At 37.9% G+C, this 11,718-nt stretch overlaps 8 protein-coding genes across 8 annotated transcripts; 1 reads left to right on the forward strand and 7 right to left on the reverse strand.

Annotated features, from left to right (window-relative positions):
• Positions 1–45: 45 nt before the first annotated feature.
• On the reverse strand, positions 46–1,148 carry B0P05DRAFT_611045 (S-adenosyl-L-methionine-dependent methyltransferase; the record flags this gene model as incomplete). Its single annotated transcript, XM_051583390.1, has 2 exons — positions 46–777; positions 829–1,148. 2 exons carry the CDS (start codon positions 1,146–1,148, stop codon positions 261–263), a joined length of 837 nt encoding a protein of 278 aa, XP_051435872.1. The 3' UTR covers positions 46–260.
• Positions 1,149–1,246: 98 nt separating this feature from the next.
• B0P05DRAFT_57258 (uncharacterized protein) lies at positions 1,247–1,687 on the forward strand. The gene is made up of 2 exons (XM_051581448.1): positions 1,247–1,356; positions 1,406–1,687. The coding sequence occupies exons 1-2, from the start codon at positions 1,345–1,347 to the stop codon at positions 1,679–1,681; spliced, it is 288 nt and encodes a 95-aa protein (XP_051435873.1). The 5' UTR covers positions 1,247–1,344; the 3' UTR covers positions 1,682–1,687.
• Positions 1,673–3,643, reverse strand: B0P05DRAFT_489336 (P-loop containing nucleoside triphosphate hydrolase protein). The gene is made up of 2 exons (XM_051575298.1): positions 3,559–3,643; positions 1,673–3,517 (listed from the first exon to the last, which is right to left on the reverse strand). The coding sequence occupies exons 1-2, from the start codon at positions 3,621–3,623 to the stop codon at positions 1,693–1,695; spliced, it is 1,890 nt and encodes a 629-aa protein (XP_051435874.1). The 5' UTR covers positions 3,624–3,643; the 3' UTR covers positions 1,673–1,692.
• A 15-nt stretch (positions 3,644–3,658) lies between these two features.
• On the reverse strand, positions 3,659–4,652 carry B0P05DRAFT_57475 (uncharacterized protein). The gene is made up of 2 exons (XM_051581589.1): positions 4,538–4,652; positions 3,659–4,454 (listed from the first exon to the last, which is right to left on the reverse strand). The coding sequence occupies exon 2, from the start codon at positions 4,207–4,209 to the stop codon at positions 3,694–3,696; it is 516 nt and encodes a 171-aa protein (XP_051435875.1). The 5' UTR covers positions 4,210–4,454; positions 4,538–4,652; the 3' UTR covers positions 3,659–3,693.
• On the reverse strand, positions 4,589–6,356 carry B0P05DRAFT_468167 (ABC transporter transmembrane region 2-domain-containing protein; the record flags this gene model as incomplete). Its single annotated transcript, XM_051574415.1, has 6 exons — positions 4,589–4,660; positions 4,706–4,963; positions 5,011–5,179; positions 5,221–5,387; positions 5,433–5,645; positions 5,697–6,356. 6 exons carry the CDS (start codon positions 6,354–6,356, stop codon positions 4,589–4,591), a joined length of 1,539 nt encoding a protein of 512 aa, XP_051435876.1.
• On the reverse strand, positions 6,107–7,066 carry B0P05DRAFT_57452 (ABC transporter transmembrane region 2-domain-containing protein). Its single transcript, XM_051581568.1, has 2 exons — positions 6,820–7,066; positions 6,107–6,776 (listed from the first exon to the last, which is right to left on the reverse strand). The coding sequence occupies exons 1-2, from the start codon at positions 7,030–7,032 to the stop codon at positions 6,438–6,440; spliced, it is 552 nt and encodes a 183-aa protein (XP_051435877.1). The 5' UTR covers positions 7,033–7,066; the 3' UTR covers positions 6,107–6,437.
• Positions 7,067–7,200: 134 nt separating this feature from the next.
• Positions 7,201–8,331, reverse strand: B0P05DRAFT_578752 (armadillo-type protein; the record flags this gene model as incomplete). The annotated part of the gene is made up of 3 exons (XM_051581881.1): positions 7,201–7,777; positions 7,816–8,063; positions 8,110–8,331. The coding sequence occupies 3 exons, from the start codon at positions 8,329–8,331 to the stop codon at positions 7,201–7,203; spliced, it is 1,047 nt and encodes a 348-aa protein (XP_051435878.1).
• Positions 8,332–8,855: 524 nt separating this feature from the next.
• On the reverse strand, positions 8,856–10,266 carry B0P05DRAFT_578753 (uncharacterized protein; the record flags this gene model as incomplete). The annotated part of the gene is made up of 4 exons (XM_051581882.1): positions 8,856–9,107; positions 9,152–9,910; positions 9,965–10,066; positions 10,117–10,266. 4 exons carry the CDS (start codon positions 10,264–10,266, stop codon positions 8,856–8,858), a joined length of 1,263 nt encoding a protein of 420 aa, XP_051435879.1.
• Between the last annotated feature and the right edge of the window lie 1,452 nt (positions 10,267–11,718).

Here is an 11,718-nt window from a genome sequence, read left to right on the forward strand (position 1 = left end):
GCTGTTGTTGCTTGATTTTGGCTGGTGAAATACCATAATCAGGTATCTTTTTGAGCTTAGCATCTTTATGTTCAGTCAAGAACCATGCTACATTCTCTTCATTTTGGCGAATAGAGAGTGAACAAGTACTATAGACCATCATACCACCTTGTTTAAGCATAGACCAGCCTTGTTTCATCAAATGACGCTGTAATTGCGCAATACTGTTGAGTCGAGTAGGATCCATAAAGTTTTTTTCAAATGCATCCCATCCCCATTGTTCATACTAATGTTGTCAAGTACAGTTGTTTATCATAATAACTTACCTTCAAAATATGTAGAATACTACCATCATGCGTACATTCAGCATCTACCAGTACTTTATCATACAAATCTGCTTTGATTTGACGGTCAAATCGAAGGAGTCTGGATGCCCAAAAGGGCTTCACTGTCTCTGGCTTGGCTCGCTTTGAATCTTGGTTTGTTTGAATGACTCGATTGCCTAACCGAGAAGGTGGTGGCACTTGAAATCGAGTACCATCTGCTTCAAACAACCTCACCTTTTCACCTACTTTATATTTCTTTAACAAGGATCGACAAGTAGCCAATCGATGTCCAGCTAAATCAACACCTGTGGCTGTACCTAGTCCTTCACGGCCCAGAACATTAGCAACCATACACAGTTTGGCTCCTGGTGCACAACAGAGATCCAATATTTGATCATCTGGTTTAATATCCAGAGCTTCTACTGCAATAGCTGAACTAAGATCAATGCCAAAAATAGTATGGTCTTTATAGCTAAATATAGATAAGTGATGCTATTCAACAAATGAGATGCTTATATGTTACGCTTGTGTGTCTGATATTCTTTTTGAAGAGAGTTGTATCCTAAAAAAGTTCTCTAGTCCTTTGACTGGATAGACTTCTTCTGTATCGAGTTGTTGGCGTAGATCGTGTACAGTAGGACGCTTCTCGGTAGGCAAATGGGTGTTTAAACGAACATATCGAGGTAAAGTAGCCACTGTATAGATCTCGGGATCAATATCGTTTTCTTTTAAAAATTGTTTAAATGAGGCAGGTAGTTTGTCTATATCAAAGCTGGATACTTTTGTTGTTGGCTGATCAATGTGATCTATATGATCTGGACTAGAATCAGTTGCATCGACCATGTTTAATAGAGAGAGAGAAAAAAAAAAAGGGCTATTTTCAAAGTCCTCTGTTTCTCTTTCTCTTTCTTTTTAATCATGTCAGACCAACAAGAGTTTCCTCTCCAAAATAAACAGACGGCTATTGAGATTGATGGCATTCATACCGAAATTTTGCTTACTGGTTTCTCTGACAAGATCTTTATTGTGATTACTCAGTATGGCAAGATTGGTAGTTTAGTGAGTGATGTCTTGACAAGCGCGTATCTAACCTGTGCTAGATTCAAACGACATTAGATATTGCTCCTAATTTAGCAAATAATCCTTCCTCTGTACCTACTACAAGCCAGTTTTTGTTAGGCGAATCAACAGGAGAACAGAGCGAATTATACATTCTATATTCAACTTCTATCCTACAAGCCATAGGCGCCATGAACCCACATGAAAAACGACCTCTGTTATTAGGAATTGCATTAAAACCCTTAGAGCACATGAAGGAAAGAAAAAAAGCATTTCATCAGATCATAGACCAAGTCATGGCTCATGCTGTATGGTAACATTTTCTTTATTAAAACAATTCATCAAAAGCAGTGTTTTTACTTGAACGGGCCTTTTTCACTTTCTTGTAGTCTTCTTCTAATTCATCAAGATCTTCTTGTTCTTCTTGTAACTGTCTCTTTTTGTCTACGATCTCTTTTTCAGCTTGTTTCTTGAGATATTCCTTTTTAGCCTGTTTCTTTTCTTTACGGACTTGTTTCCTTTCTTTAGCCTCTATTTTATCAGACCAGGCCATTTTGGTCTTCTTGACAGGTTTTGTTTGTTGCTTGGATTTCTCTTGGTATTCTTTCAGTTCTCTTAACCGTTTTGCTTCTCTCATTTTGTCCGTGTATTTAAAATGATCCCAATCCATCTCTTCTTCTGTAAATGCAATGTCTTGTTGTGTCTTGAGTTCAGGCATTTTAGGCAGTTTGAGTAACCCATAACCCATAGCCAATCGTCCTAAATCAAGATCCTTGATACGGAAAATATAGCTTGCTTCATGCTTACTGTAGGCTCTTGCCCAAGAGACAAAGGCCTTCATGGCTCTATCATGCAAGTCACGATCTGTCTTGACAATCGAACGTATTTGTTGAATAAATACTGGTAATCCATCATCTTCTATTTGAACAGACGTTGCTTTCTCGTCATTCGCCAGACTGTTATCGACTGTCGTCAAATCAGGCAGGATATAAGGTCGACGTTGTAAAGGAATCTTGCGCAACTTGAGGAAATCTACATAGACCTCTTCTCTGCCGCGCATCAAAATCACAGTAGCACGTCCTTTTCGTCCTGCACGGCCTGCACGTCCACAACGATGCGAAAAGGCTTTGGGATCTTGAGGCGAGTCGAGCTGAATGACATAATCGAGATCCGAGATATCTAAACCTCGAGAAGCGACATCGGTACATAACAAGACAGCTGGAACAGCAGGCGATAGTTCTGTAAATGCTGTATAGGTCGCTGATCGACGCTTGGTGTCCATCTGTCCGTGAAGTGAATGGAATGAGAATGGCTTGAGTTGTTCAAGACGAGACAGGATCTTGTAGAAATAATCGACCATGGCACACGTAGCGAAATACACAATGAATTTACGAGCACCTTCGTCGTTGGCTAGTTCAAATGCCAAGATACGTGTCATCTGTAACAGTTTTTGATCCGCGTCGCATACAAGATAGTCAATATCAAGCGTAGAAGGTGTACGTTGTACATTGCCCTTGTTGTTCAAGTCTTCTACTTTGACTACAATTCTGACAGGGTTTCGAAGACCTGCTCTGACCAATTCAGAAATAGCGTCTGTCATGGTAGCAGAGAATAAGCCTGTTCGACGTTGTTTAGGGAGCTGAGCAATGATCGTCGACAGTTGTTTTGAGAATCCCATATCCAACAATCGATCTGCTTCATCCATGACCAACACTTCCAGTTCTTTTGTATTGACAAGTTGGTTTGATTTTGTGAGTAGTTCCTCTAATCGACCTGGTGTACCAATCAAGATGCGAGGATGGTTCTTTTTAAACGATGCCATGTCTTCTGCTAAAGAAGTCGTACCACCAATAAACAGGCCTAGTCGTATCTGATCTTGACGCTCATGATCTTGTGCAAACAGTTGAAAAACAGTATGGATCTGTTGTGCTAATTCTCGAGTAGGTGTGATCACAACAGCACCAATCTCTTGATGCTTCAATGGATCTTCTCGTCGAAGGAGTTTCTCAAGGATGGGAATGACAAATGACAAGGTTTTACCGGAACCTGTTACTGCTTCAACAACCACATCCTTATTCTTCATAAACAAAGGGATCGCACCTGATTGAACAGGTGTCATGGTCTCAAAGCCCATAGTATCTAAAGTAGCCAAACTAGATATAATCAGAAAGATCGTTTGTATGACATAACTTACATGGCATCACTTAAAGGTGTTTCTAAAGAACGCCAAGAGCCAGCGTGTGTAGGAACAGCAGACATGGATCGATCGTAACAAGTTTAAAAAAAAAAGAATGATTTATTTTGCCTTTCTACATGAACACATAAGCCACTAGGAGCAATTCCATATATAGAAATGGTAAATGTCACTAGGTAAAGGAACCCGTTGATCAATCTCGAGTCCCTCAGGCACTGGTACATCGCATGTCTTGAGCAAATCGTTTATTTTATCTATAAACAGAGTAGCCTTGTTAACAAACGAAAGCACAAACAACTTGCTCAATCCTCGTTTGGCCACTTCAGTTGCAGTTTGATAGATATCTGTTATTAACCCATTCAACTCTCGAGCATTTTGTTGCTGACATACTTCTAATTCATGCTTGACATTGCTTTTATGACACTCGTTTGTATTTTGAGTGACATGCAGACACACAAATTGTGCTTGACCATATAGAAAAAAAAAATAATGATAAAAACTACCTGAGAATTCAATATAATGCTCGAATTTCTTGAGTGTACAAGTAGCATCCAAAGGAGACATCGACATAGGTGTCAGACTTTTAGTTGGCATGGATCTTTCTTCATTTTCCGCAAACCAAACAAAAGGATCCGTCAAGATTTCATCCATCTTGCGTTTCTTGCCTGGTTTTGAGAATGTGATTAATGCCAACGAAGAGATTTTGATGTATTGTTTAGGCTCAGTAATCAACACACCATAGAGTCGAATAATGTCGCCTGTGCGGATTCGATTGGTCTTGATATACTCAATGTTCTCTTCTCGGTGGATATGGCAATAAAATGTGATGGTTGATAAAGCAATTTGAAATATAGCTGAATCTTGATAGAATTCAGGATCACTTGTAAGATGTGTTTCTGTATAAATAATAGTCATTTCAGTAGCCATAAAGAAAAGAAAAGAGAAAAAAAAAAGAATAAAGAAAGAAAGAAAAAAAGACCTGTTTAAATCAGCATTGAATTTGATTGTGTTTTTGATTATTAAGGAGGCTTTATTGCTTTAATTCAGATAATTCTTGAATACGTGCTTGTAATTTAGGTATTTCGAGTAATTTGGCTTCAATCTAGTCAAAGTTAAACACTTGATTATGATTGATAGGTTGACTTACAGCATTCTTTTCTTCTTGAAGTGCTAATCTCTTTTGAGCATCCAATTTAGTGAATACATAACCACCTTGTCCATCATACTGTAAAATGAAGTTATGGTATTGCCATAAAGAAGGTCGATGAGAGACAGTCAAAAGAGAGATACCCAATGCAGTAGCATGTGTGTACATAATCTTCTCAATGTCCATACTGACTGCACTTGTACATTCATCCAAAATAGCATAACGAGGTGCATGGTAAAATAAGCGAGCCATGGCAATCTATAGTATAGTTATTATGCAGCTCAATAAAGACGATTTGTGTTTACTCGTTGTTTATCACCACCCGACAAGGCTAACGTCCATTCCTTTTCTGTATCCCAACCACCTTCTCTTTCAACGACATGCTCAATTTGAACTACTTTAAGGATATCCAGCAGGTCTTGGTCTGTTACTTGTTTGTTCTTCATGTCTTGAAGTGTGTCAGGATAAAGAATTCTAACATGTCATGTTAATCAAGCTGGTTCAGATTCACTTACTGGTCTCGAAGTGTGCCTAAAGAGAGATAAGGTCTTTGAGGAATATAAAAGATATCACGATGACTTGGACGATAGACAGTGCCACCATAGACAGGCCATAATCCACCCAAGATACGAAACAAAGAAGATTTACCACAGCCATTTGGACCCACAATCAACAAATGCATCTATGGGATTGATGATGAGCTCTTCATTTCTACTGAACCACTTACACCAGGCTTCACATGAAACGTAAGTTGAGGCACAAGTACATCACCATTAGGACTCACAATAGGCACATGATCAAATTCAATGATCTCACTTTGAACTACTTCACCACGACCTTTGATTTTCTCAGCATTGAGTTCAATGGAACGGGAAGAAACAAGATTCTTTTGATAATGGCCTGCCTTGACATCTTCAAAGACCTGTAAGAGATCATTGACCTAATAAACAAGTTGAGATGAGTATCATGCGAGTGTCAAGCAGTATCTTACTCGGCTAGTGTAACCTGCTAGTTCTGTGATTTCTTTATAGGCATACATGATACGACCCACAGCATCAGACGAACTCAAGAGAAGACGACGATTGGTCACAAACCCTTTGGTACGGCCACCAAGATCCATGTTATCTAAGCTAGGCAGAGTAAAGAACACAGGTACGGAACACAACACAAGACCACAAGCACCCCAGAAATACTTGATCACAAAGTCCTCCAACATACCATGAGGCACACGTAACCGAAAGATGCGATTCACATGCTTAATAAGCCGATAATAGCTCTTGTCTAATTCAGTCTTCTCTATGGCTTGACCATCCAACAAGGCCACTTCTTCTGCATTCTCAATCAAACGAGAATGACGGAAACGAAATTCACCTTCAAGCTTTTGTTCTTCAGCCACCATGTTACCAAAAGAAGGTGTGTATTTACGCATCATGACAGAAGAAGCATTGATAATCAATGAACCTAAAAAAACAGCTTCAAATCCTACTGTGCGTGTCAATTGATAATTATAGATAAAGACATCTAGTATAGGTTTAGCCAAGTTGGAATAGAGTTCGGCTAATGAGTTGGAGAATTTCATGGTGTCGACTGTGATGCATTGATCGGCGTTTTTGATACGGTCATCTAGGTTACCAACGGCATAAAAAGTCATATCGGTCAAGTATTGGTTGTGGATATAGGTGGTTAGACGAGTACGGAATTGAATAGCCAGTTTACTCTGCATGTAGCTCAGCTAAAAAGACAGTTCAGTCCAATGTATAAGTAGGGACACACTTACCATGCTATTTGTGTAAGTAGCAGGAATAGCTACAGTCATCCACCATCCAATACCGAGCATAAATTCTCTTGCTTGACCCCTGACAAGTGCACTTACAATTCTACCATCTAAAGAAGCAATATAGACAGACAAGACAGTTCTAAATACTAACTTATTAGTCATTCGTATGTCGTCTACTTTTGTCTTACCCAAGAATCCTGAATGCACCATCAACAACCAAAACTCTTTGGAGCGAAGACCAGGCATGACAATTTTGAGTATTTTGAAGAACTGTTTAAAAAAAGTCATATTCACCTATGATTGGGATGAGCGATATGAAATTGTCTGTATAATGTACCTCTGCTTTTTTATTCTTTTTGATCGGTTGACTCTTTTTAAACGCCTTCATTAAATTTCGCATAGACAACACGGCTCTTATTAGGAAAAAGATAAAGATGGACTTTTGTATCCATGGTTTATAGACACCATAATTCTTTAATATACGCTTCGTATATGGCACAAACCACAGTCGCCATTCCTCAAAAGCCAGTTTAGAGAATACAGTTGGCATGGATAAAGAGAGGATAAAGAAAGAAAGAAAAAAAAAAGAAAGAAAAAAGAGATATTTTATTTATTGGCATGTGAAAATGAATGCATCATATGATTCACTTGGTCTTTCAAGTGAATTGGTATCCAGTCTTGTATGCGTTTCAATGAGTCTATGATCTATATCTAGGTGTTATCTCAATTCTAAAATAAGCTTACTTGCCTGTTGTTCTAATTGTTGTTTATATTTCATTTCTTTACAGTCTGTATGTTGTTGACAAATATCCCATGCTTCTATCATACTCTGAATGATCACATCCAGTTTATCCCCATACTGTATTTGTTTTTCTGGTGCAGTTAAAGCACGGCAGGCATTGATTCTGACTTTGAAATTCTTGCATGCCACTAAAGCATGCATCAAAGCAGTATAGAGTGTATGTGTCCATGGATAAAGACCACCTCCCTCTATATAGCCAATAGGAAAGAATGGATTAGACAGCATATTGCTGGTTGCATGACAAGCATTCCATCTTGTCTTGAGCAATCCTGATTCAATATGTTTGATTAAGCCATGCACTGCTTGTTTGACTAAAGCCATAATGCGTGTATTGGCATAGTAGGGTTGAGGTGTCAGTCTCAACAGACTGCCTATGGCTCTCACAGCATTTGACTTGAGTTTTTCATGATCTAGAGCAGCAATAGAAATATTCAGAATATCAATCCATTCTGGTGTATCCATATATTCACGTAATTCGAAATCAGGATGGACACTAGACAAGTTAATATCTTATCACACAGTCATGTATACCTTTCTAATACCAGTGCATCACATAAGTTGGCAATAGACCAACTGATACGAACACGTACTAAGATAGTCTTGTCTTCTTTGTGCAATAGAATGGCCTTGATCATATCAGACATAAACAAGGGATCTTCTCTCAAGGATGGAAATAACACAAACACACCTAATGCTCTACAAGCCGCTGCTTTGACATGCATCTTTGTATCTTGAGCAAGTGAAAGTAACAAGGTTACAGCCAGTCTTTGGTATTGAAACTATCATACACACATCAGTCCTTCTTTCTACACTAGCATACATTACATGAAACTTCTCAAATATCTCTGTCGATAGACTTGCAAAGCAATCACATGCAGCTGTCCTAACTGACTCAGATGGATTGGAAGCTGCTTGTTGTAAATACGTATTGATCTGTGTTTGCCACCATGCCACATCATTGTCTTCATATTGCATCACACTAGCATAGGATGCTATGTATTTTAGACTAGCAGCACAAATAGGAATAGGTGTATTGTCCTTTGTCATTTGATCCCATAGATATGGTACTGTCTCTACAGTATACGTCTTTGTCAAGACACTACATGTATCCCATACTTCTTCTTGAACATCAAAGGCAAGGGCTGGAAGTAATAAAGTAGGTATTAAATCAGTTTGAATCAAAGGCTTGAGGTTGTCTTGATGTATTTGAAATATAGCTGATAGAGCCTTTAGAATAGCACTATGTAAAGCTAAATTTGATAATGATGATGAGATAAGTATATCTGTCTCATATGTTTATCTACCTGGCTCTTTCCAATGAGGAGCAATAGCCTTGTATAAGCTAGGTAAATGCTCTTTGGATAGTCTTTCATAAGAACAATTCTCGACAAGCACCATTGTCACTCGCATCATCAAATTCAAGACTTGCACAGATGGTTCCTTGTTAAATGCATATATTATACCTTGATGTATATCATGAATAATGGAACCAAGGTTTTCAGATAAAGAAGTAAATGAAGACGTGTGCTTATCGCTAATGTCATTAAGTATAAAATACATGTTTTTTTTTTTTACCTTTCGGAAGCTAAACTCAAGTATTGTTTGGATCCACTCAACATGGCTATCAACGTATGGCAAACAGTGGTACGTACATTCACTATAGGATCATATAATAAGATAGTAAACAGAGAATAAGGTTGATTGTCTGATTTAAGCAGTGGCGGCAACTGCTGATCTGTATGGTTGATGTTGTTGGCTAGAAAGATGGAAAATGTATCAGGCATAAATTTATGCCAATGCGGATAAAGGGCTTTGGGCGATGTCTATCGTTATATCTTAGTTGTCTATTGACTCTGTCTTCACTTACCATGGCAATAGCAGACAAACAAAGTAAGGCATTGATCCTAATCTTGGCGTTATCTCGCTGTCTTCTAGGTGATAGTTCAGTCAGCATAGAAGAATCGGATAATTCGGACTCTGAACTTGTCACTAAAGAAATGGATTTCTGTTGAAGAGGGACTCGCCAAGAGAGTTGTAAGGGTCGAGCAGAAGGTTGAGACAGTACACGGTTTCTTCTTGTGCTTGCAGGGATAGGCATGCCTGCCGAATAAGACTGTACATTGACATGCATAAAGATAAACGTATAAAGAATTTCAGTGATATCACATAAGGGATGAGTCACTAATGCTTTGTCTTGAGTTAACAAGAATTGTAATGCACGTAATGTTGAGCTGGCAATTCTACGTATGGCTGTGTCTGCTAAATCCAAAGTGTACGTGTTCTTGTCTGTCACGCCCAAATGACTCAAGAGACATGCATAAAATTCCTGTATATGATCTTGTAGCTTTGTACCTGCTACTGGACTAGCAAATGTGTTTCCAATACAATTAATAGCCATGCGGCGTACTTCCAATGGTTTACAATTGCGATGACCTAATAATAACAGAGTGTTGGAAAGACGAGTTGCTGTACGTTGAGTATGATGAACATTTTCAAATACAAGTGCGCTAAGCGCACGCAATAAGTCCACTTTGTGATCATGATGCTCCTCAATCGTCTCTAATCCATCCAACACGTATTTAATGCAGACGTCAAACTGAGCAGCCCTGAAACTAGTGATTCGAATCTATATGGAGGATTGAGCATCTGGATATTCAAAATAGTTTTTTTTTTTACTTACTTGTTTTGAGCATGCATTATACATGAATCGACAAAAGGATCGAGCTAATGCGTTTTGATGATCCACTGATTTGCATCCCAGCACAAGAATATCTATAGCTTGCTAAACACATGAAGAGATAAGTATATGCATCAAAAGAATAAACATCGTACTTGATCAGATATAGTTTTAACATGATCTATTGTTTCCAATAATTCAAGTGTAGATGCAAGATCAGTAGTTTCGGCATCGGGAAGCGCTGTTCGTTTATATTGATTAAGTAAGGAATAGAATTGGTCAAGATGTTTTTGTTGTTGAGCCATAAAAAGAACAAAGCATTCAATATTTGGTTGCGCTTTTATATATATATATATATCATACGCAGATCCAACTCCGCGTACTTTGACTTTGATAGACATGCTATGTCCAAATATGCTCTTCTTGACCTTTTCAAGGTCAACTATTATAGCAAAACTTACTCAAGTACGCCCTGCTTATTGAATGGTACATATATAAATATCTAATTACTAACCGATATCTATTGAAAAGAGCCTCTTTTATACATGTAATTACAGTGTACAATGAGCTTTGAATGCAGATTTGAAGGCAATGCTCAAATTAAGTCGACTTTCTTAGCTTAGTAAACTGGCTTTCTTTTCATCAAAAGTATCTAGAGATGGACTTATCTGATTCCGGTTGTATCAGACCTACATTAGGGTCATTCCAAAAAATTCTTGATCGAGTTTGTTTTTTCATCTTCACGAACTTCCGTGGATCCCACATCGGTCAAAAAATGAAATTCACCCAAAAGCCAAACCAATGGTACCATTCGATTTCTGGGTTGTTTTGATGATCTGGTTGTCGAGCAATGATCCATCAAAGATTGACATGGTTAAGTTGTGTTTTGAGCGTTTTTGCTCTAAATATCATATAGAATATGCTGTCAATCAGTCTTTCTAAAGTGTTAAAAAACGCTGAAAACTAGAAATAGAGGCATTTCATAGTGTAATTAGTGAGCAAAAAAGCGAAAGATAATATCATTTGGCCGTGCTACATGCTTATATTGAACTTATGTATGTGATTCTCATACTGATCCTACTTTTTTCTTTACATTCTCAAATAGTGATCTACTTAGCCTACAACTTTTGTTCGTAGACTTGCTCGCTATCTTTTTGTCTTGGCACATTTTGAATGCATCAAAGTATCATGCACACAGAACACATAGTCGGAGATCAAAAAGCCGTTGATGTTTGAAAAGCCTTCAAAGAACTTGCTAATACTTTGTTGTTCTTCTTTAAGCGCAAATTTTAATCCAAATCAGTAGGTAACAAAGCCTGTAAATGAAACAAGCACACAGCTCTAGTTGCATTTGACTAACGCCTGCGAAGCTGCTCAACCAATTTCTACCAACAGCTCAGATGATATAAACTATATTGAATTTCAATTTCGTAGACATCTTTTTTCGAGTTTTATTATGAAAGATTTTGATTTTTGAGCGGTTTTATTGGATGAAATGATGGGGAGTCCCCCATGATGGTCATTGAAAATAAAAAACTGCAAAATCAAACCAATAAATGTAAGAAGAAGCTAGAAATCAGACTTTGTTTTGGGATAGCAAAAATCAAATTGATTTCATTGAGAATGATCTGGGAGAGTTATCACGAAATTATAAGGTGGCATCCTAGTTAATCAGAGCATGCAGATTTGCTAAAATGTTTTCTCAAGGCTTGTAAAAAGTCATAATAGATGTTTATTTTATTGAAGTAAAGAAAAAT

The sequence above is a fragment of the Gilbertella persicaria genome (genome assembly GCF_025201335.1).
Source record: "Gilbertella persicaria strain CBS 190.32 chromosome Unknown B0P05scaffold_15, whole genome shotgun sequence".
In the NCBI taxonomy this organism is placed as follows: domain Eukaryota; kingdom Fungi; phylum Mucoromycota; class Mucoromycetes; order Mucorales; family Choanephoraceae; genus Gilbertella; species Gilbertella persicaria.